This window comes from Paecilomyces variotii, assembly GCF_004022145.1.
Source record: "Paecilomyces variotii strain CBS 101075 chromosome Unknown C8Q69scaffold_9, whole genome shotgun sequence".
Taxonomy (NCBI): Eukaryota; Fungi; Ascomycota; class Eurotiomycetes; order Eurotiales; family Thermoascaceae; genus Paecilomyces; species Paecilomyces variotii.
Genome location: NW_021167148.1, coordinates 1,116,420 through 1,141,829, shown reverse-complemented (window position 1 = coordinate 1,141,829; position 25,410 = coordinate 1,116,420). Strand labels below are relative to the sequence as shown.

Genomic DNA, 25,410 nt, shown 5'->3' with positions numbered 1-25,410 from the left:
CTGGACGGATCCCCTTTTTGGTTTCGTTCGTTTCGATCATCTTCTCTCCTCACACCCGGTCTGCTCAGCGTTCCATCGTCGCTGGAGATCGATCACGAACCCCATTCATCTCCGTTGTTCTTGGACGGCTCTTGATGACTCGGATTCAGTGAGTCGGCCCAGCAGCTGATACGGCCCATTGCATTTTTCTGGTACTGGTACTGGGCTGCGGTGTGTTGTCTCAAACGTGGTGGGACCTTGGAGGACGACCTCCTCTTATTTGACCCCCTTCTCCCTCGACCATCGGACATCCATCCTTCATCCATCTTGTCACCAGATCTCAACGGACAGCCCGTTGAGATAGCCCTCCTGCCGCCATGAGGGAGGTCAATTTCAGTATACCCAACGTGAACAAGGCGTCCGTGAACATCACCACCACCCTCTATGATCGGCGGGCGCTCGACTGCACATCGACCCTACCTCTGGTCAACTCCCTCAATCACCTCGCATATCTCACGACGTCCTCTGCTCGGATCCGTGATATTCTCACTGTCGATGGAGGCATTGAGCGCCTGATATGCATCCTCAAGGAGGGGAGAAGCAGGGATCTCATGGAGATGTGGAAATGGAGCCTTGCCTTCCAATGTGTCGTCAACATTGGAGTACGAGGTTCGGAAAACGTGAGAACGAGGGTGGTGGAGGCAGATATGGTCCCCGTGATTGCTACGATCCTCGATAACTACATCAAAGTCATCGACAAAGTACGAGCACGTGCTGATGCCGAGTCCCAGCGTACCTCACGGCACGCCAAAGTCGTCTCACGCCCGCGTGAATCTGCCGCGCGATCTTCGTTCCTCGAGCGACCGTTCAATACTAATACTAATGATAATGAACAACGTCCGTCCCGTCGACAGGCTCCGCCTCCATCGATAGAGATCCCACAGCCCTTCTCCCAAGGGCAGACCCCTAACGATGCCAATGCAATGGACATTGCATCCTCGCCACAAGTTCCTATGACGTCTCCGCCTGAGCGAACAGTCTTTGGTCGTGAGGTTCATACTCATCGACTACATGATGGACGTCCTCAGCAGCAAGGCGCCCATCGTCTGCGGGTCACCCAGCCTCTGGCTACTGCCGTGCCTCCTATGGATGCTGCCGATGGATTTGGCTTGCGCCCAGTCAGGGACGCTGATCGACTGCCTAGCATGCTACCGGGAGTCCACGCTGGTTTCGCATCACAACCGGAATCTCCCACGACCCCGGGCGGACCACTCCAACAACCCCGGAGCGTGTCTAACGCGGTGACGCGGCGTGAACGACCTGTCATTCGACAGCAGCAGTCCTCTGGGTCAACGGATTTCGAAGATACCAATGGCGATGACTCTCCTATGGGTGATGACGATGTCTCCGGGGAAGCAGCAGAGCCTATCGTAGGACTCCAGAATCGGATGGAGATTGATGATGTCGGCGACAGGGAATCTATCTTGGATGATGTCTCCAACCCACATGGCCTGACGATGACGGATCCCACCCAGGGCCAAGATGCGGAAACATTCAACATCACTCACCATTCTGCTGTCGATGGTAGTATGAACACGACCAACGCGCAAGGCAACGCTGGATTTGGCCTCTCCCCTACTCAGGGTGCTAACAACACCAACTCTCCGACTATGCCCAACCCTTATCCGTTATACCTCCGTGACCGCTCATCTGCAGCCACCCAAGGGGTGCTAGCGGCGATGCCTCGGGACGAAGACGTTCTGATGTCGTTGCAACTCCTTGCTTACGTTTCCAAATACTGCAATCTCCGTTCCTATTTCCAGCACTCGCACCTAGTCCCCAAGCTCAAGATCGAGCGTGAACTTCAGATGTTGGATGAAGCCACGGGGTCCACCTCGCCCGTGGAGCCGGAGGAAGAGGAAGATGAATATCTCCTTCCGGATGACTTCAACATTTTCCCGTTGGTGGAAAAGTTCACCGTACGGCATCATTCCAAAGACATGCAGTACTGGGCCTGTGTGGTAATGAGGAACCTGTGTCGGAAAGACGAGTCACGGGGTGGTATCCGGCAGTGTGCGTATTACAAGTGCGGAAAATGGGAGGAGTTCCAACGGCAGTTTGCCAAGTGTCGCAGGTGTCGTCGCACGAAATACTGCAGCAAAGATTGCCAGAAGGCAGCCTGGGTGTACCACCGTCACTGGTGCCATAGTACCCCTTAGGTGAAGGGAAACTGAGGTGGAACAAATCATCACTGCATCTAAGTAGCATAGCGTCATTTGCGTCACGTGTCTTCCTACGCATCGTTGGTCGAGGCTTTTCTTTTCCCATTCTCCCTCATACATGGCATTTCTGTACTGGGGCAGGTTCCGTGTTTTCTCCCTGCTCAGTACCGGCGGCGTTTGTATTCGACACCAGAGATACCTTTTGTATGTCATTTGTTTTCTCTGCCAAGCTATTTATTCGCCGGGTTGGATAATCGGCGATTGAGACCCGGTCAATGTCTATCTGCTTTTGTTTTGAATTCTTTGCAATCATGGATGACTCTCATATTCGCTTCATCAGCATCTCATCGTCTTGTGATCACAGGGCATCTCGAATGGACCATGCATTTACCTTCGGATTGCCTCACATGGAGTTTGCATATCTTCGTTGATCTGTAGTTGCTTTGAAAATAATTGACAGCCATCAGTAAATTTCATGGCTTCTTCATTTCCATTTTGCGCTACTTTCTCTCTCTGAGCTTCTTCTTCATATACCACTATGATCTACTGCTCTTTATATTTTCCCTTTCTCGAGTCTCCCTGTTCTCTTCCTGCGTTTGCATCTCTGGATACATTGCGGAAGAGCAGACATGATGTAAATGAAATCTACATACGGATATCTTACTATCTTTGGATGCCTAGGACTCAGAAGTAGTGCAGCAGACCAAGTAGTAGCCTTGAAACAGTAGATACATATAAGGACCCGCGGGAATAGAGTAGTTAAATCACGCGGAATATTCTTCCTTCTTAAACCCATACGTCGCCGCCAATCTTGAAGCCAAGTGTTCCACCGCCGTCAAGGCCCTCTTGCCCGGTTCCAGATCTCCCGCTCCACCACCGAACCCGACTTTCTGGCTCCCGCCCTGACTCTGACTCTCCTTCACTCTCTCCCTATGAGCAGCCACGATCTCACTCGGCACAGGAACCAACTCCGTCTCATTCACAGGATGGCAGAAAAACGCCATACTGTATCGGTCCTGAGGATTCGGGGCCCGTTGCTCCGCCAAAGGAAACACGACTCTATGCACAGTGGACCTAAGGAGGCCATCGGTCCAGTAACTGAGGAGATCGCCGATATTAATCAATATCGGAGGCACAGTCGATGTAGATGACGAACTTGCAGCTGTGAGCGTAGCTTCACCAGGCTGAACAGGCACAGGAGCCCAAGTTCCTTCCGGAGTGAGGATCTCCAAACCCGGCTGGCCGGGTCTCTGGAACAAGAGGGTGATACTACCATAATCGGAATGCGCCCCTGCGCGAACGTCCACGTCATGCTTATAGGTTGAAGACGCAGGGGAGAAAATGGAAGGGTAGTAGAGCAGACGGAGGATAGAGCCAGTTGGACCCTTAGAGGGGTCATGGCGGGAAGTGAAGAAGTCTGATGGGATCTGTGATCATTTATATAGAGTAAATGTTTTCTGTTAGTCATTGTGTACTTTGTTCGAAATTGCTATGTATGTACGGATAGAAGGAATTGGAATTCGGGGAAAACCAAGGAGGGGAGAGAGAAGACTCACCTCTAGTCCTAGAGCCATTAGCTTCAATATGCGAGAGCATGTCTTATTGCATAATTCGGCGAAGTGACAGAGCTCTGTCTCATGCGGGACAAGGGAGGAAGGGATTGGTTGTTGGGCTTTTCCATCTTTGAACTCTCCGAAGTTCATTGCCCTGATGGATGGATGATGCGCAGTAAGTATCAGCTTGTACTGTTTTTGTAATCCTAATCAAATGAGAAGATAAAAAAAAAAGGCATACTCTTTGAAATCGCCAGTCTGGATGAAAATGTTAGTTATGGCATATGGAAATAAAGGAAGGATGGAAGATTACATACTCGTTGATGTTCGGGGTCCAGGGTCTCAGTATGCATTCCGGACCAGCCGCGGTTCTAGACATTTGATATCTGGTTAATTAACTGATACTTTTGCATAGGTCGATTCATACAGACACAAGAGGAAAAGAGAAGGGGTGTGAGGGGTTCTATTTTTCTATATAACTCCAGTGATAGAACCTACATTCGGAGTGATCTTGACTGCCTCTTTCTCCTCCGGCGGAGAGGCGAAGAATTTCTTGGACTATGATAGGGTCAGATATCGATTAACGACAAGTCAAAAAAAAAAAAAAAAAAAAAAAAAAAAAAAAAAAAATTTCGAACCAGTTTTTTAGGGATTAGATTGACGTACCAATTCAAACATATGCTCAATATCCGCCGGTGAAAAATCACTGCCCTTGGTGTCGACGTAGAAGAAACCATATTTGGCAGCTGCGCTAATCATTGCCTTTCCCACGGCGTGATCATCGGGATTGGCGATATTGATAATAGGCAGCTGGATGGGAGCTGTCACTGCGGCTGTTTCTGCCATGGTGCCCTAGCTGATAACTAAGAATCCAACTCGTAGATGACGGGCTGAGAGAGACGATGGAATGCGGGGGATGGTGAAATATGAAATAAGTATACTATCCGATCTAAGTAGTGGTGGTTGCGGGGTGTGGTTCTGTTTATCAGATTTCCTAGAGCGAGCTTATCCTCGACCAGCGCTGCACGTTATCGAATGAGACTTTTCTTGACTTTAGTATAAATGTTAGTCAATAGATAAGTTAGTTAACAGTCAACTACTAACTAATAGCCAAGGTTTGCAAGCGGGCCGCCGCGGTTCTCGCCCATCGCTCATCGTCGGAGTGGAGCGACCCGATTTCTATTCGGAGGGATCTCAGTTGCAAGACAGCGCGGAAGTCCGGTTATTATTTTTATCACTGGTCCCTGATTATTTATTACCATCCAGGGGACATTTTCTTTTTTAGGTTATCCTGAACTAATTTGTCCGTACCGCGATGAGGCTCTATGTCCCCACATACTATGGAGTGTATTCTTGTTCCAGGGTGACGATCGATGTCGTTAAGATTCGGAAAACAGCCCATTGGAGGAAGCTGGGGATCTCGGATAGCTCTTCGCCATGTCTCAGAAGATAGCCTTTTATCCTGCGATATGGCTTGCTTTGATGTTAGAAATTGTCAATTAAACATATATGGTATCCCACATCCCTAGACTCGGACATGGACATGGACATGGACACTTAATTCAGTCACTAAGGCCAGGAGCAGATATCTATAACTAAACATAAAGATAAAAATATTCTTGCGTGGTAATCTTAGGTTGTACATCCAGAAGCAGTCACCGCTTATATGAAAAGGGCCGTTTTCCAGAAGGGTGCCTTGAGGTACACAGTATATATAGATGGGTTGAGCTATGGCATCTCCAACCCACACACACACAAAATTAGAGCTCCCTCTCATCCCTTGTGGAGGGATAAACGACAGATCAACGCCACATGATGTGAGAAAGAGAGAGAGAGATCCGGACCAGTCTTCAGTGAGTCCCTTTCATCAACACGACCTGAAAGCGGAGCATAGCTCCATGTGACAATGTAAACAAGTTGCAGCCCTCACTTGCAGTTCTCACACTATTGCACCTGTCACAACAACATCTCTAGACTGTCTAAGCCTGTCTACCCAATTCTGCATGAACAGTTATGGTGGACAAGAATACCTCTAGCCCGTTGGTGGTGGGGGGATTCAGCGATGCTAGAGAGCCGGTGAGTGGGCGCCTTCTCTCCTCAGGCCCAGAACTCTCCGCCTTCCGCCTTAGGCCTGGGACGTTGTTCTGTCCGCTCCGGTATATCACATTATTTAACAAACTCGTGCTCACAAACATCACCCATTTGGGTGAAATAGGCCATCTCTCCAGGTACCTCCCTCAATTCTGGCCTGGCCGTTTCTATCCAGTCCCTCCATGCCTGGCACCGCCAACCGAACCTCTTTCCCGTGTCCTTGAGACGAGCTCTAGCTTTGAAGATGCCCAGTAAGTGGCCCGGTGTTGTCGCGGAGCGCTCGAAGCTTTTGGCTGGACCTCTACTGACGCTGTGTGCTTGAAATGTAGTCCGCGCGTTGGATGAATGGGCTGCTGGCCGTACGCAGTCGCTTCCCCTCTCTGCACTCAAGGGTGCTGTCATCGGTATTGATGCGTCGCATTACATCCACCTGCACCTGCACCACCACACTACCCGCGAACCTCTCTTGATCGCACTTGGTGGCTTCCCATTTGCCCTGAAAGGAAATATCGAGAGAGAGTTACAGATATTCAAGAACTTAGGGATCGCGTTGGTCTTCGTCTTCAATGGCCTCGATTGGGGAAAGCGGGACCAGCGTCCTCAGGTCCAGGCTGAGTCGGCTCGCGCGTTCGATCAAGCTTGGGAGCTTTACGACCAACAACAGGCGGACCAGGTGGTAGATGCTTTCAGCAGTGCCGGTATGTTCCCTGCTCGGAGTTATTGGCGGGGAGCTGACGTTGGGACAAGGCACCTTGAAGCCGGAAGCACTGTACAGATTCCTGCAGAGGATCCTTCACCAGAACGGGGTTGATTTCTTAGTCGCTCCCTACAGTGCGGCAGCTCAGGTGAGTGCGGAGAGATGGGTGGCCACCGATACTCTTATACTAACTATGGAGATGGAAAGCTGTCATACCTAGCCAAGGGCCCTCACCAGCTGATCGATGCTATCTTCGGTTCTTCTGAGGTCCTCCTCTACGATGTTGATAAGCTCATCACACGAATCGACATGGAACCGTCGCAGTTTTACTGGATCACAAAGCAGGCTTGCCAGGACGAGCTGGGCCGATTGACGAATGACCAGTTTGTCGATTTTGCTCTGCTCTTGGGTTCTCAGTACCTGCGGACATTTCCCCTCTTCGACAATCCCACATACCCAGGAAAGACAATGAACATTCGCGATGCACTTGCCATGTTCACTGCTGCTGGTAGAAATGCGGTTGCGCTCTGCTCTCAGTTCGAGGAAGACCGTCGGGTGCAGGATCTCCAATACCTGGACCGCTTCAAGCGGGCTTCCATGACTGTGAGACACCATGTATTCACCGACATTGATGGCAAAGTTGGCCCTATGGACCCGGACTATGCTCCTTCAGACATGCACGAATTGATCGGTCAACGACTGCCAGAGGAGCTCTACTTCTATCTATCCAAGGGCATCCTTGGATCCCACGTCCCGAACTATCTGACTTCCGGAGAGGTTTTGGTCTCCCTGCCTCTTGGAGCCGAGGACTCCGAAATCTACCGCCACCTTGTGGGAGATCTTCTCACTCCTATCCGAACGCAAGCTATCTGTCTCCTTTCAAACTCTCTTCACCGCTTCTATCAGACGAAGGTGATCAACGTGCGCACCTGGTTTGATGAGAAGTCTGATCGTTCAGTCAACCTGAAAACCCTTCCCTCCATTAAGGAAACCATACAGTCATGGAGGATCAACAGCGAGCAGTTCCCGGAGAGCGTTAAGAAACTCCAGGTTCGTTACTCTTGTCTCCTATATCCTATGAATAACTCTAACATATGGCAGGCTCCTCAGGGATCATTCAAGTTTGCTGTGCAGTCACTGAAAGACCAATCTTTCGTCTCCAAGTCCTTCGCTGGCAAAGATACTCCTGTAAGCAAATTCCTCAAGCCCTATACGAAACACCTTACTGATATCCATAAGCCCCTTTCATCGCAGGGTGATATATTAGCCAATGTCTTTTGGCGGTTCTTGCAACTCCGAGGCTATATTGACGAGAAACATCAGCTCACGGCTTGGGGAACATGCCTTGAGCAAGCTCTCTCGGTTCTGGACCCGGAGGATAATCTCGAAGAGTCCACCTTCATAGCCATCGAGTTGCTCCGCATGGGAATACTGAGCTCCAAAGATTGGTTCTCTCATGTGTCGGGCGGTCCTATGAGAGGCTCAGGTAAGCATATTGACTCCACAATTCGTTGGAGGTGTGAGACGATGCTGACTATGTTACAGACGAGGACAAGCAATTCAACACATTGGTTTCTCGTGTTGCTTGCATTGGAAAGCTCCGTCACAAGAGCATTGGATATTCCGGCCCTCTGAGCCGGCAACTCCTGTACTATCGCTCGCTGATCTCTGCGGTCCGCGAGACTCTGAGAGATCTGATCGAGGTTGTTCTGGCCGGATTGCTCCTTAGTGGAGATGCTGATAGAGACCGCAAGGATTGGACGGAAATGAGCGTGAAGTATGTATCCTTGGTTTAGAGTGATGAGTGGGAACTGACCTGCTACTCAGATTGCCCTTCATTGACGACAACGACTGTGGTCTTGGTATTGCCGTTCGGACCTATCTTGATGACCTTCCCCACCATCCAGAGCCGACTTCGCCAGAGGCCCGAGCAGAAGTTAAGGCCAAGGGCAAGGAATGGTTCCAGCACAGCGACAGTTTCACGGGCAACCTTGACGCCGCGTTCAAGCTTTTCAGTGCGGTAAGTGGAGTGGCCTTTTTGTTTGCTACTCTCCGGATTTGAATACATGCTAATTGACCATTCTAATCTAGGTTTACAAGGGCACTCAGAACGCAGGCAAGGAGTTTAAGGAGAAGAAATTCTGGGAAGACGCCAACAAGTGGTTGGCCGAGAGAGTCTGATTGATTGTCGGCTTTTCATGTACTTGGCAAAGATATGCGTCAGACTTCTACGAAGTACCATTGGCGACACACACACGAACTTTTAGCTATGAGCTCCTGGGAGAAAGATAAAAAAAAGAAGGCCAACACTAGGCATAGTGCTGCTGGTTTGCTTCTTCGGTCATGCCCTGTATGTATGACTAGATACTTTCAGCATTCAGGCCCTCCCCAAGTGTGTTCCCTTCTTCGTAACAGGAAGATCCATAAGTAAGCAAAGATTACTATCGAATACCGACCATTAGCCGGAAAAAACTGCCCGGGCCTGATACCCAAGACTCTTCATTTTGTCCACTAAAATATCGCGGCAACGGATCACTTCCTCATCCCTCGTGATTTGGCTGCCATGTAACTCCGAAATAGCTTCTGCTTGTCTGCGTTTATAACCCTCTGCAATTGCGACTCTTTGCTGGATTTCATTGTAGTCTAGCCCAGACGTGACTAAACAAGCAGAGAGGAAACGGACAGGCTTGGGCCAAAAAAGACCCCTCACCGGTTTGTCTACTATCCTTTTCTCAATCAGCAACCGCCAGGCGAGTGCATCAAGCTTGTCTTCCTCTTCCGAGATTTTCCAATGCTCCTAATTAAATGAATACGCGTCAAAGGCTTCATTAGCGACACCCATAACCGTAGCAAGTTCCTCAGCTTGGGCGAGAGCATCGAGTCGGTACCTCAGTGCTTCATAAATCTCATCCAGCTCCTCGTCGTCGAGTTTCTCCTTGCCATCAAGCAAGCGCATCAGCTGGCCATGGAGTGTAATATTTGACGCATAGTTGTGTAGACCAGGGTTCGCCTTGTCAAAATAGAATCGGGCGGCATATTTCACTTTGCTACGTTTTCTGACTGTTTCGAGAAGTCTAGTGCCCGTACCAAGCCCGTCTGAACCTCCAGATCTATAATCCCCTACTGGCACGGAGCGCAGTGACTCCCAGCGTGACTTCAATTGTGATAGCGGTATACCACTACGACATTTGAAGTGAAGTCCCCACTGATCGTCTTGAGCAGAGAAATGGATTGCCTTTTCGTCAGCGAAATGATCAAGTCTCTTATACGAATCGTATACAGCTTGCGCAAATGAGAAGTACGTGGGGTCGTGGCGAATTTCAGCTGTCTCCTGTGAGTTCTCGATCGCGATACTGGTTTGTAGAATTGCACTCGTGATCATACTTCCGCACGCTCGACTGATACTGGGACTGACTGGCCAAGATTGGCTCTCTGCGCGAGTGATAGGTTTGGATGTCATTGCGTTCGGCTTTACAATCCAGCCCCCAGAGAAACACGATGTCATGAACAGTGTGACAGGTGTGCCAGGCTGCAGAGCGTGCTGGACGTCTTCAATTTTGAGGTTTGGTTTGACTCCGCCGAGAGCCAAGCCAAATGTTTCCAGATCCCCATGACCAAAAACCAAGACGACCAAGTGCTGATTTTCATTCTTAGCCAAGAGCGATTGTTCGCGTAGACTGGACAAGAAACGTTCTAGAAGATCCTTCCTCGAGACAACGCATAAGCTGCCACTTTGTTCGATCCCTGGAATCATATTCTGGTCCAGTACGACTCTTCGCTCTTCTTTTGCATCTTCATGTATGTATTCTGTGTACTTCTGCACGAGGTCTTCGGGCTTTTCACTAGTCATCCAGACATGAGATGGTGTTGGCCCATGGGGATCAGAAAAGAGGTAATGGAACAGATAAAAGTCCGAGAAGAACCAGCCGTCCTTCGTTGGACTAGCTTGGTCGTGGTCGTCGGTGATGCCACAAACTGCGATCAGGCGGGTCCTTGGGCCAATATCGGGTGGGCAGTCTGTTGCGAATGAGAGACCGTTCATGTCTTCTGTAGTCCCGGGAGTTCGCCCAATGGCATGAAAGCCTGGTATCGACTCTGGCATCATGGTAGACATGATAAGAGGAAAGAGGGGGAAAGAGATGAAGGAGCAAATAAGACGGTACTTAGGGAGGGTGGTTGCCTAGCAGGTGACAACGCTCAGGGAGTGAATGATGTTATCATATTGGCCTGCTCTTGAAGATTTTTTTCAATGTTTATATTGCCTGTTTGCCCTTTTAGTACGTCATAGAATATTATCCCCAATGTAAGTTCTGTCTTGTGGCACATCTATATGAAGGGATTGACTTCAAAGACTCTTGAGCAATAATATATGCGCTTTTAGCATAAGTAAGTCTGAAAGGGGAGGATTTTTCCTTAACTATATGTATCTATTACTTATAGACTGTTATCAATATCGTTAAAGAAATGACTTAGTGCAATCAGGGAAACTGCGCCTAATAATGATATCAGCTACGCAGTACCTAGGTAGGTAGTCGTTGTATAAAAGCAGTAGATGGCCGGGGCCCTGCCATGGATCCCCAAATAAGTAGACAACTAGTACTTTCCCTAATACAGCTAACACTAAACCTAATGCAGTCAGCGCCAGACAGGAAATAGAAAATGGCCTTTATTTCCAATCACTGAGACAAAGATTATTTATTACTTCTGATATTGCCTATTAGCTAAATCGCTGCTCCGTCTAGCTAGTATTATTCTCTGCTGGAATCTCTAGGGGGTTTGACTATCCTCTTTTATCCTCTGCAGGATCAGTAGAGTTACCTGGATCTGACAAGCTATTCCCATCATCTAGATCTAGGCTATCGTCAATGTAGTCATTGCTATATCACGACTAGATCTAGGACTATGTAGTGCCTGTCTAGGCCGAGCATTTAACATTATAGTTCCGTATCGTGATATCTAACCTAATCTGCCTATCTGATCCTGTGATATTGCCAAGTCGTGGGTTCACAGGCAGTCAGAAACGAATAGAATTAGGTCGTTGATACTCAGGCTAGCTGCAGGATCTTTATCTATCAGGTCCAGGCTGCAAAACGAGCTATTGCAGGCAAACTCAATGGACAAGACGTAGCTCGAAGACCTTAAACCAGGATCGAGCTGTGCGATGAAGATATCCACGAGGTCATACCATTCAACCATTCACGTGACCGAATATCTGAAGACCTAGGACTGTCTTGAAGTAGACAAGTCTACTCTCTAGCTAGTTATTATCGAGCTGATAGCTTAATATTGGAACTTTCTATGCTGGCACTGTGACAGATATAATACTTCAGCCTTTATGCTCCGACCATTTAGCTTATTTACTAGAAATGAATATTATATCATATCGTATTAAACGCAGCAGTAAATTTTTAAATCTTATCTCTATATTGCTAACTATGGTAGAAAGGCAATGTAGAATAGCCCGACCAATACACGATTGGATCTTCCAATACCTTGATCGTGGCGTGCACCATGTGGTGGCAACAAGTGTCCTCTTCCTTGCTGATAAATAAATGGTCAGCTCCGCGGCAAAACGCGCGGGAGCTTCTCGCTTTTTAGCGTTGCTCGGCCCTCCGCAGTATCAGCCTTCCATCTCCCGCAGACCTGTAACGAGCGCCTTGCTCACTCAACACCACCACGTCGTTTTTTCTTTTTCGTCATTATCTGACGAATCCATCTCTGGTGCTGTGCACATTGGGACTTTCTTCCTTTTTCCATTCCCTGCCTCCCTCGGGTTTTTACGTACTGTGTACGGTTAGAGCCACCTATACAACAATATGGCTCGCCTGAGCTTCTTGTTCGTGAGCTGCTTGGCTCTGCTCACGAACCTGGTCAGCGCTGAGTCTGCTGTTCTCGACCTGATCCCAAGCAACTTTGACAAGGTCGTCTTGAAGTCTGGCAAGCCTGCGCTGGTCGAATTCTTTGCCCCTTGGTGTGGTCACTGCCGTAACCTTGCCCCGGTTTACGAGGAGCTCGCGCAGGCATTCCAGTACGCGGAGGACAAGCTTGTCATTGGTAAGGTTGACGCAGATGAGCACAAGTCTCTCGGCAAGAAGTATGGCATCCAGGGATTCCCCACGATCAAGTTCTTCGATGGAAAGAGCGACAAGCCCCAGGAATACAATGGTGGACGTGACCTGGAGAGCCTGTCGGCCTTCATCACGGAGAAGACTGGCATCAAGCCCCGTCTGCCTAAGAAGGAGCCCAGCAAGGTCGAGATGCTGACGGACTCTTCGTTCAAGTCTGAGATTGGAGGAGACAAGAACTTCCTCGTCGCGTTTACTGCCCCTTGGTGTGGACGTAAGTGAACACCCTCTCTCTTATCATCGAGATAGGCACGCGTTTCCGATTTGAACGTAGGACTAACCATTTACCGTAGACTGCAAGAACCTCGCCCCCATCTGGGAGAAGGTCGCCAATGACTTTGCCCTCGAGCCGGAAGTTGTGATCGCCAAGGTTGACGCCGAAGCCGAGAACGCGAAGGCTACGGCCAAGGAGCAGGGTGTCACGGGTTATCCCACAATCAAGTTCTTCCCCAAGGGCTCCAAGGAGCCTATCATCTACGAGGGTGCTCGCTCTGAGGAGGCTTTCGTTGAATGGCTCAACGAGAAGACCGGCACCCACCGCACCGTCGGTGGTGGCCTCGATGACAAGGCTGGCACCATCCCCGCTCTCGACAGCGTCGTTTCGCAGTATGCTCCCGCTCACAACTTCAACAAGCTGGTTGATGAGATCAAGAAGGCCTCCAAGAGCGTTCAGGAGAAGTACGCTCAGTACTACATCCGAGTTACTGAGAAGCTCAGCGAGAGCGATGTCTACGCTACCAAGGAGTACAACCGTCTGAAGAAGATCCTGCAGAAGGGTGGCCTTGCTCCCGAAAAGGTCGATGACATTGTCGCCAGAAGCAACATTCTCCGCCAGTTCCTCAGCATCGACAAGCAGGAGAAGGACGAGTTGTAGATTTGGAGAATGATATGCTACTTTTGGATCAAGTATATACCCGGCGGGTACTTGATTGATTTGGTCTTAGACTTTTAATGTATGAAAGCTTGTCGGTAGTCGACAAGTCATGTGAGATTAGCTAAATATAGAGGGCATACCGGCAACCATATCTCGGGGGCCAATGGCCCCAGGGAGGCATTGATCTGGCATATTATTTCTCCGAATCAACCATTGTCTCATGATCAATCCGAAGGGCAAAAAATCAAATTCCCCAGACAGGTATAAGAAACTCTTGCCATAAGCATAGTGTAATCGGCAGTATGCGAATGCGAACGACGTAATGCAGCAATAACATCAAATAGTGGTATCCAACCCAACGCAGCTTATCGACCAAAAACACCATTGAACGCCACTAGATCCTCACAAAGAGCGCAAAGCCTCTCGAGACTTCCATAATTATATTCCGCCATGATGGCACCGCTACCCCTCACTTCGCTGTTGTTGTATCGCTCGCAACCGTCAAGGAAGCTTCCAGCTCGTCAAGTCGTCGCGCCATATCGTCAACTATAATCGAGACAAAACGTAGACACCATTAGTCTTCCGTCCTTCTTCTGGATCAAATCCTCCTAAAGGAGAGGCAACACAGCCCAACTCACGTTTTCCAAAGATCTCACTCGACACATTATCGAATTTATGCTGTAGCTGATCTAAGAGGTCATCGACGGCGGCAGCGAGCTCCTGAGAACCGGAGGCATCTGTAGCCTATATATAACAACAGGGTGGACAATTAGCTACTTCTCTTTCTTAAGTGATTCTTCTTCCTCTTCTTCTCCTCTTCGCGAATGCTACGCAACTCACTGCCCGAGAGAGAGGGAGAGAAAGGGATGGTTCAAAATAACTCACACTTGTTGGCGGAACAGGACTCCCGGGTGGTTTGGACGCTGGTGTTGATACAGTCTGTTCGGACATTGTTTAGGGTTCTCCGCGGGTTTCCAATCGTTGCTCTCTTTTGAGACAGGCAAAAATCAAATGACAAAAGGAAGAATGTAAAGGCAATTATGAAACCGACGCGCAACACCTCTAAGAAATTACTCGAAGTAACTCCTCTGTATATCTAATGCAGACCATAATCACAAACCCGCATCCCGCAGCGCAGCGCGCAACTGTTGATTCGGCGACGCGGGGCTTACTAATCACTACTCTGCCAAGAAACTGCCCCCTCGATCTGGAAGATATCGAACTATTCCGTTTTAGTCGTAGTTCGTTATCGATTAGACGGTAAAATAGACTAATCCTGATATGGACTAGCTGTAATCCAAAAAATTCCCAGAGAGTTTCCCGTTCTGGGCTTGAGAAAGAAAGTTCCGCGACTCGGGCATCATCTCTCTCTCTCTCTCTCTCTTCGTCTTTTGCTCTTTTTTTTAGAGCAGATATTTCTTTCTTTGCTTTATTTTTTTTCTGATCTGTTCAGGTTTCAGAGGAGAGAGGGCAATTATCCAAAATGGTCAAGAAGAGCAAGCTCCTCCTGGCGCTTGATGCGCACAAGGGCCGAGACTACGAAGCAGAGCGTCAGAAGAAGCTAGTCAAGGCGGCAGAGAAGAGGAAGGCCAAGAAGGCGAAGAAAGAGGAAGATGGAGAGGAGACGGATGAAAAGGTATGTGCTCTCTTTACTTTACTTTTAATTGGGTTTCTGTTATCGTGCTGTTTTCTTTGCGGTAATTGTATTTTGTATCAGAAAAGCTAACGGTTGATCTTTTTGATATAGAAGACGGAAGTAAAGGCAGTTAATGGAAAGAAGGAGGAGGAGGAAAAAGCACAGACAAATGGATCCGAGGAAAATGACGAACAACGGGCCGATGAGGAATCTGAGGACAAGTCGGGCGCTGAGGAGGAAGATGAAGAAGAGGATGAAGAGGAGGAGGAGGAAGAAGAAGAAGAAGAAGAAGATATCCCTCTTTCAGATCTCTCGGGCGATGAGCGCGCCGATGTGATCCCCCATCAGCGTCTCACTATCAACAACTCTGCCGCCATTACCGCCTCCATCAAGCGCATCTCCTTCATCACCCCGCAGACTCCTTTCTCCGAACACAACTCCCTCGTCTCGAAAGAGCCCATTGAAGTGCCCGACCCCGATGACGACCTGAACCGCGAGCTGGCCTTCTACAAGGTCTGCCAGTCCGCCGCTGCCCAGGCGCGCGGCTTGCTGAAGAAAGAGGGCATCCCCTTCACGCGGCCCGGTGACTACTTTGCCGAAATGGTCAAGAACGACGAGCACATGGGCAAGATCAAGAAGAAGCTGTATGACGAGGCCGCTGCAAAGAAGGCTGCCGCGGATGCCCGTCGCCAGCGTGACCTGAAGAAATTCGGTAAGCAGGTTCAGATCGCCAAGCTGCAACAGAGACAGAAGGAGAAGCGAGAGACTCTGGAGAAGATCAACAGTCTGAAGAGAAGTGAGTGCCTACCTTCCTTTCAACCCCTGATGCTATATTAGCAATTACCAACCCCAGTCCCACTTTAGAGCGCGGCAACGAAGGAACTACCGGCCCAGCCAACGACGAGGATCTCTTCGACATCGCTCTTGAAGAACCCACCAAGGACAGGAAGCACTCTGCCGGCGGTCCCAACCTCAAGCGTCAGAAGAAGAACGAGAAGTTCGGCTTTGGCGGCAAGAAGCGACACAATAAGAGCGGCGACGCCATCTCCAGCGGTGACCTGAGCAATTTCTCAGCGAAGAGGATGAAAGCCGGCGGCAAAAAGGCTGGCGGCAGTAAGAGATTGGGCAAGAGCAGAAGAAAAGCCGGTAGAGCTTGATCGATTGATTGATTCTTTCCATTTTGTCTGAGGGAACTAAAAAAAATTGGGTCTGGTCATATTGTATACATCCTGTCTTGTCCTCTCTGGGACATTATTTCTTCTGTCTAGTTTCATTTTTCTTTCCACATACATACCGGTCGGTGTCAACAGTGAATGAATGGTTTCTTTCTTTCTTTCTTTCCTTCCTCTGGTCCTGTGTCATTTATGCCTAGTTCGGCATATACCCCATTATTTTCGTACGGCTGGGAGAGAAAAAAAAGATACGTACATACATGGAATAGGCCAAACGGATGATTTGCATTCTTTGCTTCTATTCATGCCAAATAGAACTATTGATGAACATGGAGATTACATTTTAAGGAACTGATCAATAGTTTGATATCAATCGATAATTACAATGCTCTCTGCGGGCAAACAAGATAAGCGTAGTGTTGATATACATCGATTCATATATAATTACATCGTAACTAGCTCACTGTAAACTCTTTTATTCTATTTATATCCCTGCATATTTGATAGTCGTGTTCAGATCGTATCATCACTCAAAGATTTGGTATCATTCACCAAGCGAACATCATATCATGATATTCCATCCATTTATTAATATTTCGTTATGAGTAATTTCATAGATGAGTATGAATTCGACATGCTCCCCTCGATGAATTTTCATCGGGGACATTGGAACATAACAGTACCGACTGTGTGCGCCTTGCTGTATGTATGCAATGGTCTTACAACTCGTTGAAGTTGTGCCCAGTAGCCGGCGCTTTTTCATACGCATGCATAATGAGTATTTTCTTATCAGTTTCAGACTCATAGGGGCTCCACGGAGCCGAACCCTCGAATCCGGCTGATCAGATTGTCAACAGAGAGATTGATGTTGAGGCGCTGTTCGGCAAGCACCAGTTCAAGTTTCGATTGGGTATCTTCTGCATGTCCAAGAGAGTGGTCTTGGATCATCTGTTTCGACCGTTTGGTACCAGCTTTGTGTATGACCTTATCACAACCCTGGACAGGGCATACCCATGTCTCTGGCTCTGGGTTATCTGGATCAGCGGAGATTTGCGACTCATCTGCAGCATGCGAAAGAGCATCTGGCTGAGTGCTCTCTTGTTTCACAGTTCTATCGACCGATGGAGAGTCCGTGTCTGAAAGGATCGATCGAGTCCTTCTTTTAGCTCGTGTAGATAGCGGGTCGCGAACAAGCTCATGACCGCGAACTTTGCTTGGGGTCTGGACATCATCTGCAGGATTGTCGCTATCATCGGACATTTCAAGCTCCTGCGCAGCAGCGGCGCGTGTGCGTTTCCCGACTTGCTTCGAGGACACCGAAGCGATTTTCGGTCGTAGGACCGACTTCCGAACTCGACGCCTACGGCCTCTTGCGTTATCTTCAGGTTCGCTTTCGCTGTCAGACGATTCATCTTCGATCGGTGCTCTTGGCCGTAACGGAGTTATGGCTACATGTTGCGCATCACTGTTTTCCACTGCACTCTTAAGCTCCCGGTAGATAGCCTTGCGAGACCAGTCGAAGCTTGTTGTCCTTGCCTCGTCCATCATCTCAATCAGAGCTGTTGCCCGCGCAGTGATAAGGTCATGTGCGTATTCGACAGTGTCTATCTCGAAACGATCCTTCAGGGTACTGGCAACGAGGTCGAGGTTCAATTGGCGCTTCGCAAGCGCTCCCGCCTCCTTCAAGTCCAGGATTATCTTGAATATTGCATCGGCTTGGTTTCTCGCAAGAGTCTCCGCATCATGAACATGAGGAGCGGTCTCGACTTGCCCATCTTGCTCTTCTTCCTCGTTGTTGGTCTTGGTTTCGCTTTTCGACTTTATCCGTTCGTATTCTTCCTACACAATAATTAGACCGCGTAAACAGCGTAGAAATGTGGAAGTTAAACCTTACGGGGAATTTCTCACAAAGATGCTCGAAGATATTCGTCTCCGCCCAATTGACCCCTTCTTTCGGATTGAGCATCTGGCTGATGAGAAAGCTATGATGCTTGTAAAACACTTCCGCAGAGTCGTCTCCATCTTCACAGATTCCATGCGTGTGATTGACATACTACCAGTTCAGATAAAAAATCCAAGTCAGCAGAGAATTCGACGCAATGGGGAAGGCACCAACCTCGTCACAGAGGTATTCCACGGTAGGATTCCAATTCTTCCGCTTCCCGCGCCTCCTCTGATGTCTATCCGCTAGGAAATATAACAGGTCAATAGCCTCTACCATCTCATTGAAGACAGGCCGATAGCCCCTCGCGGGGGTGATAGAATACCATCCTGCTTGGCCAGCGACCCAGATGCCGACCTCTCCATCATCATGTTGGCCGTAAGCGTAGTGCGTCACATTATCGATGACGATTCGTTTAGAAAGGTAATCTTCATCAAGAACTATACATAGAGCACATCACTGGCATTAGCGATCTCTAATTTAAATAGAAAGCGTGATGGGAAAAGCCATCGCCTCCACGGCGATGAGGATGGGCAATGAACGAGTAAAACACTAACTACATACCTAGAGACTCTTGTTCCTCTTCGACCTCATCCAGACTCCCAGTGACGCGGACTGGGTTATCTGCAGAGGCAGTGAGTAGGTTCGCATAACGAGATTTGCCGGGTATGAGGACCTTTACATCGGTCAGGCTGAACTCCTGCCAGTCATTCTCGTCATCGATGGACGGGTCTCTGGCGGCCAGGACATTCTCTTCTCGCGACGTCATGTCTCCGGAGGCACCATGTTGGCATTGAAGATGAGAAAGGAAGATTGAGAGGTGAATCCGGAGGTAGGATGACTGAGACGGGCAATGAGTGCTTGCTGAGATTCCTGAGCGCGCGTTCGTGTTGGCTAACTATGTCGATTGCTCTCCGATGGTTTCGGTATCGTATTTACCAAAACTTTACCAGACGTGATACCAAAATTACGCCCGCATTTCATTAATTGCAATTGCTTCTCGACCAGATAATAATTATTAGTATTATCGATTGAACTGCCGCAAACCCAATCTTCGTTTCTTTGGGCAAGCTATTTACGATCTGGAGCAGCATTTCACAGATCGCATAGCCACTAGCTGCTGCGATCTTCTGCAACTGGTACCGGATCTCGTTCTTTGATCTCATCCGTCAAACTTGCTCCGCATCATCATCATCCAAGCTTGACGGTCTTGATGGGCTTCCGCCCCGGATTCAAACACTTTAAAAAAGTCATGTCCGGAGAAAAGATCTACGAGGGTGTCTTCGGTGTGTTTCTTTCCACTATTCAAAGCCCTCCCCATCGATCAAGCCCTTCCTGATTATGCGCTTCACCGTGAAGAATAAAAAAAAGTCCATTTGAAACATCAAAACTAACAGACGGCGAAAAAATGCCACAGCCGTTCATAAACCCCAAGGCGTCACCTCCGCCGATGTGATCCGCAAGCTCCAGCAGCATTTCAATCCCTCCGAGACATTCAGGCCGTGGATTGAAAACGAGCGCGACCGGCGCAAGCGCGAAAATGATTTCCAGCGCCGTCGTCGCAGAAACCAGCGCGTGGACGTGAAGATTGGACATGGAGGCACGCTGGATCCGCTCGCTACGGGTGTGTTGATTACGGGAATTGGAAAGGGTACAAAGCAATTGCAGGGTTTCCTGGGCTGTACGAAGACATACGAGACGGTCGTCCTGTTCGGAGCGGAGACGGATACGTATGATTCGATGGGGAAGGTTGTGCGTCGGTGTCCCTACGAGCATATAACGAGAGAGATAGTTGAGAAGGCCCTGGAGCAATTTAGAGGCCCTATCATGCAGCGGCCGCCTATCTTTTCTGCGTTGAAGGTCCAGGGCAAGAAGCTCTATGAGTATGCGAGGGAAGGCAGGGAGCCGCCAATTGAGATCAAGGCTAGACCTGTGGAGGTGTCGAATCTGGAGATCCTTGAGTGGTACGCGCCTGGTACCCACGAGTGGAAAATTCCAGAGGAAGAGATGACGGGCGAGGAAAAGGCCGTTGCGCAGAAGATGCTGGAGAAGGACGCGGAGGTCCCAGTCGCATCAGCTCAAGAAGCTGAAGAAGCGAAGCACAGCGAAGAGGCGTCTTCATCGAAGCGAAAATCCCCTCCAGCAGTGACACCTGGCGGAGACAGTGCGGAAACGCAAAATCCCGCTGAGACGGGGCCATCATCCAAGAAGCAGAAGATATCTACTGAAGGAGAATCAGCTACAGTCGAAAACCAGCAACCAGATGATGCAGAGAATGCCGCACAAGAAGAAACTACTGCCGCCTCCGCTCCTGCTCCTCCTTCAGAATCCTCCAAGTCATCTACCGGTCCTGCCGCCGTGAAGATCACCATGACTGTATCATCCGGATTCTACGTGCGCTCCTTGGCACACGATCTAGGAAAAGCCGTCGGCAGTTGCGCCCTGATGACTTCGCTCGTCCGGACCAGACAAGGTGATTTCACGCTCGAGTCCGACAATATCGTCGAGTATAAGGATCTAGACGCCGGCGAGGACGTCTGGGGTCCGAAAGTCAAGCGGCTGCTAGATGACTGGGAGCAGAAGAAGCAGGACTAGGAAAAATCGAAGTACTTTATACATTAGAAAAGCAACGGTATCGCATACTTGATAGGTTTATACGACATAGACTCTAGCTGGAGAGAACCGATCTACAATCTTCCGGTAACACAGCGCGACATAAATTGCAGAACCAAAAACTTCCATTCAATTTCTAGAAACTCCGAAGGATGAATTTTAATATCCCACCCTCTTCCGAACGACCTGGACCTCCTTTGGTCAAAAGATATGATGTAGTTACTAAAAAGTTATAGACTCGCCAACATGCATTAAGAAAGGAAAGAAGCGTTTTTGAACGAGTGATAGAGGACTGGCAATACGTCTCGCAATCTCCCTGGACTGTGAATAGGAAAAGAAGAAAGGAATGATGGGCCGCGAAGGGCGCTGTCGGATGCAGAATTCACTGCCAAAAAAATGAAGAAATACAGGTGTGGTAGAATCAAAAAGATGCGAGAAAAGGGAAGTTTGGTATGGGTTGAGAAGACTCGAAGAAAGTCAAAAATTCGCCCCGAACGAACCAAGGGTGCCTCAGTGCAGATGTGAAACTGCGGTCAAAACATCTCGCTTCTAAGCCCATTCAAAAGGGGCCCTGGCCCGAATATCGAGACAGAAGGCAAAGTTGACGTTGTTCGTCAGAACACTGAGTCGTGCCGAGAAATAAGGGAAACGGAAATACGACAGATAAACAGCTACTAAGATACAAAGGAAACAGTTTTGCCGGGGTATACCGCTGAAAATGCACGAACAAGGCCGGAAGGTGACAGCAATGTCGACACAAAAACCTAGACAGATGAGATATATAATGAGAATGAAATCCAAATGAGGGGAGAAAATGCTAAGAGTCTAATGCGAATAATTCAAGCGGAAGAGTTCTGATAAGCACTGTGAGCATCGGCCAGAGCTATTGTACGTTAGCTTGTGACCGGTTCGTAGCCAAGGGGGAGACACTTACTCTGAAGCACGGCAACCTGTCCTTGTCGAGACTCACAAGCGCACTGAAGACTACTTCCATTCCGGAAATCCAGCACAATACTGTTTGGGAGCTCTTGTATGTCCTGGTCTGGAAGGTACGGTTTGTTGAACTCCGACAGGTGATAGCGCTTGATGATATTTCGCGTGCTGGAATCAACGTTTCCCGGGGTCAGAACGAGATATCCCTGCTCGTCGATACGCATAAACCTTCGTTTCCAGAGAAGAGTGTCCGGGAACTGGACATTCACTTCACCGATGTCTACTACCTGAGGTGGTACCGGAGGTAGATCGTCGTCTTTCTTTGGTGGCCCTTGAGCCTCTTCCTTCAGCGGTGGGCTCAGCGCATTCATAACACTCTTTCGAGAATTCGAGGTCATCGAAGACATACGACGCATCAGACGGGAAGTGCGGGACTCCTTCTTGGAATCAGGGCTAGAGCCTGTATCGGGGGTCACGCGTGAAGATGCAGAAGCCACACTCGCTGACCTCGTAGCTGCAACTGCATTGGAGTCACCTCGTGAGCTCACGGACGACACGGACATGCGACGTTCCTCCGACTTGCCATCCGCAGCTGGGACTTGAAGAGGGCTTGAAGGGCGGGTTGAATCCGTTGCTTCACTTTCCACAATCAGCGGGCTACGCTGAAGATTCAAAGCACTTGGCTCTGACGGATCAGCTGCAGGATCGGCAGGCGGAACACTTGGATCGCGGACGATTCGAGCTGTAACTGACACGGAGGGAGGCTTTCCTCGACTTGCATTCGGCGGGGAGCTCTGGCTTAGCGTGTGTGCTTTAGTGGGTTCTGGAGACGGAGAAGGAGTGAGGTATGCAGGAGACTTCGTATGGGGGGTGGAAGTAGTCGTCGAGGCGGGACTATGGCCAGCCACGGAGAAAGACGCACGCTTCCTAAACTTCTCGAAGGCAGAAGTGCTATGTGCGGGGCCAACCGGCTGTACCGTTGTCGGGCCACCGCTGTTCGAGAACTTCTCGAGCGCTTTGATGCGTTTGGAAATGCCGGAGGACACGTTGACTTTCTTCGCCACAAGTACTTGGGGCGGAGGCTGGTTGTTTTCAAAGTAGGAGCTGGAGATAGATCTGCCTACTGGAAGTGCTTGAATGTCAGAGCTGGTCTGACCCAATGCACTGGGATTGGAAACTGCGCGTGGTGCATCCAAGGCAAGTCTATTAGGTGAAACCATCGGAGCTGCTGGAGAAGACTTCCCCACTGATATAGGTTGCGCCTCCTGTACCGTAGCGCTCTTCAGCTCCTCCATGAACGAATCGTCGGAAAGCAGGTTATCATCATCAGAGAATTCTTGAGCCGAAACAACATGTATGGGGTGAAGCAGATCTTTCTTCTTGATTTTAGGCCCCGGGACCTCACTATCGGTGGTCTGCGATGCATCGTCATCAACAGAAGATGCTGCCTGAGATGGAGGAATGGCATCAGGCGTGGGCGTAGAAGACTGATCTCCTCCTGTAGAACTTTCCGATACTTCTGTTTTGGGGGTTTCGGATCCATTTACTCCACCAGAGATATGGTCATCAGTCACTAAAAGTCCTAGTCCCGTAGCTGTCGGCTTTGGCGTCTCCTCTGTCGTGTCAACATCCTTTGTGGCCTGTGGAGTTGCAAGATGTGATTCATCTGCGACTAGGGAAGAGGTCGCAGGTGGCACTGGAGTCGTTGGATTTGAAGGTTGGCCATCTTCAGCACGTCCAACCACAATATCGACTGCTGAATCAGGATTGGAAGTGCTTGGAGAAGCTGGTTTCGTGACAGTCTGCGGCTCCTTTTCGGACAAGGAAGTCACATGACCCGACTCGGAAAGTGGCTCTTTACGCGGTAAAGAGTCGGATTCAGCAGGTTGCTTCTCATGACTCTGCAATTCTTTCACTTGCATGGTATCGATGTTCTCTTTGTCTTCGGTGGCGTCGAACACACTGTTTATCTTAGGATCTTGCGGCTTTTCTTTCTTTTTGTCTTGGGCACGCTTTTCCATCTGCTTCTTTCGCAATTCGAGTGCTTTCATCAGTCGTTCCTTTTCTGGCGCGATTCCCGACGATGTTGATCCCGTTAGCGACCTTGCGCCAGGAGACAATTGGGGTCTCGCGATATTTAACGACGGCGGTGGAACCAGTAGTGGAGGCACCGCGGGCACACCGCCATGGGCCGAAGTGGAGAGCATGCTAGTAGATCCAGGTTGGGACTTGGGTCGAGGCGCATTTGTTCTCCGCACGCTCGATGGCCGGACTCCTGCAGGTAACGCTGCAACTGGTCGTGTGTCACGTTCACGCGAAAGAGTCCCGGCCGTACGGGGGCGCCCATTGACATCCATTGAAGGTCGAGGACCGAGCTTCACTTTCGGACGGTAGAGACCCGAATCCAAGTCTTGGAATGACGGCCTTGTCGACTGAGACGACTGGCGTGGCTCGTAATTATGTTCAGAGAGTTGCTCCAAAAGATGTCTCTGAGGGAGAGAACGCTCTGAGTGGTGTTCCGATGCGACTGATGGTCGTCTGTGTCCCTCGTCTGCCTTCGAGCCGGGAGATGTATGATCAGCTTGTGGGCTTCCATCCGCTATTCGTGGAGGCACCGCAGTGGCCTCTGACTGCTGGCTGTATAGACTCCTCTTCTCCGCCGCGGTGTCGTCAGACTGTGTCGACGCTTCCTCTTTGTTTATCCCATTTTCTTCTGCATCCTCTGTGATCTCCATGAGCCTGCGATGGCGCAGGGAGCTTGTGGAAGAAGGCATGGATCCCGAGGCGGCATGTAGCAAGCAGGCTGAAGACAATGCACTTTCCGTCAATTCCGACGCGGCTGCCAGAGCGAAGACTGTATCGTGAGGCGAGAATTTGTCCAGAAATGACTGGAACTGGACCGTAGTGCGAGCTACAGAAATCAGTGATTAGATGATTAGCATATACGTAAGAAGTGTAGGGCAGAAGAAAACAAGAAAGAAGAATGCCCATATGATCTTGCATTCATTCAATGAGGGGCTCCCCAGTACCTTGTAGCAACCTTGACATCCCCTCGGGCATATATCGAAGGATGACTTTTCTCCGTCTGTACTGCAGAAAGCCATATAAAGGGGAATTCTCCTCATAACCCTCCATAATCCCCCGAATCTCGGTCACTCCGCCGCTACCGCGGCCCAAGAGAGATATCTCATCCCTACCTACATATTTCAGAAGCAACCTGAGAAAGAACAATGGCGAATCCGCGTCAGTTTTGCACAGCCAGACATTGCGACATGAATCACACAAGACGGAGGAATGCGATAGGATGTGCCGGAGAATCAAGGGGAGCAGGCGGGCGGGCTTGGTACTTACCATCCTCCCGCTTCAGTGAGGGCGGTCTGGTAGGCCTCGATGACGGCGGGATCATCTAACCCATTGAGAGACATGGTGGTTCCTCATTGGAGAGGCGCGAACGACTCCCTGACAGCAATGAGAAGCGCAAGGATCTGGTGAGGAATGGGAGAGACAACTGTCGAGTTATGGAGAATTGGTCGAGTGGTGCAGTTGACGGACTCAAGTGTGCCTCGAAAGACC

At 49.5% G+C, this 25,410-nt stretch overlaps 10 protein-coding genes across 10 annotated transcripts; 5 read left to right on the top strand and 5 right to left on the bottom strand.

The window, feature by feature from the left end:
* Positions 1-356: 356 nt before the first annotated feature.
* Positions 357-2,198, top strand: C8Q69DRAFT_405492 (MYND-type zinc finger protein samB; the record flags this gene model as incomplete). Its single annotated transcript, XM_028628078.1, has 1 exon — positions 357-2,198. The coding sequence occupies one exon, from the start codon at positions 357-359 to the stop codon at positions 2,196-2,198; it is 1,842 nt and encodes a 613-aa protein (XP_028483431.1).
* Positions 2,199-2,965: 767 nt separating this feature from the next.
* Positions 2,966-4,600, bottom strand: C8Q69DRAFT_509006 (putative oxidoreductase; the record flags this gene model as incomplete). The annotated part of the gene is made up of 6 exons (XM_028633042.1): positions 2,966-3,628; positions 3,758-3,908; positions 3,996-4,012; positions 4,072-4,125; positions 4,253-4,312; positions 4,421-4,600. 6 exons carry the CDS (start codon positions 4,598-4,600, stop codon positions 2,966-2,968), a joined length of 1,125 nt encoding a protein of 374 aa, XP_028483430.1.
* A 1,253-nt stretch (positions 4,601-5,853) lies between these two features.
* C8Q69DRAFT_335480 (PIN domain-like protein) lies at positions 5,854-6,693 on the top strand. The gene is made up of 2 exons (XM_028627526.1): positions 5,854-6,096; positions 6,175-6,693. Exons 1-2 carry the CDS (start codon positions 6,090-6,092, stop codon positions 6,654-6,656), a joined length of 489 nt encoding a protein of 162 aa, XP_028483429.1. The 5' UTR covers positions 5,854-6,089; the 3' UTR covers positions 6,657-6,693.
* Positions 6,694-9,000: 2,307 nt separating this feature from the next.
* On the bottom strand, positions 9,001-10,656 carry C8Q69DRAFT_487825 (hypothetical protein; the record flags this gene model as incomplete). The annotated part of the gene is made up of 2 exons (XM_028632014.1): positions 9,001-9,339; positions 9,388-10,656. The coding sequence occupies 2 exons, from the start codon at positions 10,654-10,656 to the stop codon at positions 9,001-9,003; spliced, it is 1,608 nt and encodes a 535-aa protein (XP_028483428.1).
* Positions 10,657-12,358: 1,702 nt separating this feature from the next.
* C8Q69DRAFT_405474 (protein disulfide-isomerase tigA precursor) lies at positions 12,359-13,541 on the top strand (the record flags this gene model as incomplete). Its single annotated transcript, XM_028628077.1, has 2 exons — positions 12,359-12,881; positions 12,961-13,541. 2 exons carry the CDS (start codon positions 12,359-12,361, stop codon positions 13,539-13,541), a joined length of 1,104 nt encoding a protein of 367 aa, XP_028483427.1.
* A 23-nt stretch (positions 13,542-13,564) lies between these two features.
* Positions 13,565-14,679, bottom strand: C8Q69DRAFT_335385 (heat shock factor binding protein 1-domain-containing protein). Its single transcript, XM_028627525.1, has 3 exons — positions 14,427-14,679; positions 14,180-14,285; positions 13,565-14,087 (listed from the first exon to the last, which is right to left on the bottom strand). The coding sequence occupies exons 1-3, from the start codon at positions 14,490-14,492 to the stop codon at positions 14,011-14,013; spliced, it is 249 nt and encodes an 82-aa protein (XP_028483426.1). The 5' UTR covers positions 14,493-14,679; the 3' UTR covers positions 13,565-14,010.
* Positions 14,680-14,877: 198 nt separating this feature from the next.
* On the top strand, positions 14,878-16,493 carry C8Q69DRAFT_529643 (putative rRNA processing protein). Its single transcript, XM_028633699.1, has 3 exons — positions 14,878-15,177; positions 15,289-15,973; positions 16,015-16,493. Exons 1-3 carry the CDS (start codon positions 15,025-15,027, stop codon positions 16,332-16,334), a joined length of 1,158 nt encoding a protein of 385 aa, XP_028483425.1. The 5' UTR covers positions 14,878-15,024; the 3' UTR covers positions 16,335-16,493.
* A 228-nt stretch (positions 16,494-16,721) lies between these two features.
* C8Q69DRAFT_474841 (hypothetical protein) lies at positions 16,722-19,168 on the bottom strand. Its single transcript, XM_028631153.1, has 4 exons — positions 18,856-19,168; positions 18,466-18,731; positions 18,244-18,402; positions 16,722-18,188 (listed from the first exon to the last, which is right to left on the bottom strand). Exons 1-4 carry the CDS (start codon positions 19,058-19,060, stop codon positions 17,151-17,153), a joined length of 1,668 nt encoding a protein of 555 aa, XP_028483424.1. The 5' UTR covers positions 19,061-19,168; the 3' UTR covers positions 16,722-17,150.
* Positions 19,169-19,273: 105 nt separating this feature from the next.
* Positions 19,274-21,342, top strand: C8Q69DRAFT_335154 (pseudouridine synthase). Its single transcript, XM_028627524.1, has 2 exons — positions 19,274-19,577; positions 19,709-21,342. The coding sequence occupies exons 1-2, from the start codon at positions 19,505-19,507 to the stop codon at positions 20,884-20,886; spliced, it is 1,251 nt and encodes a 416-aa protein (XP_028483423.1). The 5' UTR covers positions 19,274-19,504; the 3' UTR covers positions 20,887-21,342.
* A 455-nt stretch (positions 21,343-21,797) lies between these two features.
* Positions 21,798-25,262, bottom strand: C8Q69DRAFT_405778 (hypothetical protein; the record flags this gene model as incomplete). The annotated part of the gene is made up of 3 exons (XM_028628088.1): positions 21,798-24,748; positions 24,867-25,054; positions 25,189-25,262. The coding sequence occupies 3 exons, from the start codon at positions 25,260-25,262 to the stop codon at positions 21,798-21,800; spliced, it is 3,213 nt and encodes a 1,070-aa protein (XP_028483422.1).
* Positions 25,263-25,410: the final 148 nt, after the last annotated feature.

Coding starts and splice junctions, on each gene's coding strand:
- C8Q69DRAFT_335385 (XM_028627525.1), bottom strand. CDS start 14,492: ATGTCCGAACAGACTGTATCAACACCAGCGTCCAAACCACCCGGGAGT. Junction 14,286..14,426: donor GTCCTGTTCCGCCAACAAGT/GTGAGTTATTTT, acceptor TGTTATATATAG/GCTACAGATGCCTCCGGTTC. Junction 14,088..14,179: donor GAGTGAGATCTTTGGAAAAC/GTGAGTTGGGCT, acceptor TCTCGATTATAG/TTGACGATATGGCGCGACGA.
- C8Q69DRAFT_529643 (XM_028633699.1), top strand. CDS start 15,025: ATGGTCAAGAAGAGCAAGCTCCTCCTGGCGCTTGATGCGCACAAGGGC. Junction 15,178..15,288: donor GAGAGGAGACGGATGAAAAG/GTATGTGCTCTC, acceptor TTTTTGATATAG/AAGACGGAAGTAAAGGCAGT. Junction 15,974..16,014: donor GATCAACAGTCTGAAGAGAA/GTGAGTGCCTAC, acceptor ATGCTATATTAG/CAATTACCAACCCCAGTCCC.
- C8Q69DRAFT_474841 (XM_028631153.1), bottom strand. CDS start 19,060: ATGACGTCGCGAGAAGAGAATGTCCTGGCCGCCAGAGACCCGTCCATC. Junction 18,732..18,855: donor AGAGGAACAAGAGTCTCTAG/GTATGTAGTTAG, acceptor CTCTATGTATAG/TTCTTGATGAAGATTACCTT. Junction 18,403..18,465: donor TGGAATACCTCTGTGACGAG/GTTGGTGCCTTC, acceptor CTGAACTGGTAG/TATGTCAATCACACGCATGG.
- C8Q69DRAFT_335154 (XM_028627524.1), top strand. CDS start 19,505: ATGGGCTTCCGCCCCGGATTCAAACACTTTAAAAAAGTCATGTCCGGA. Junction 19,578..19,708: donor GATCTACGAGGGTGTCTTCG/GTGTGTTTCTTT, acceptor AAAATGCCACAG/CCGTTCATAAACCCCAAGGC.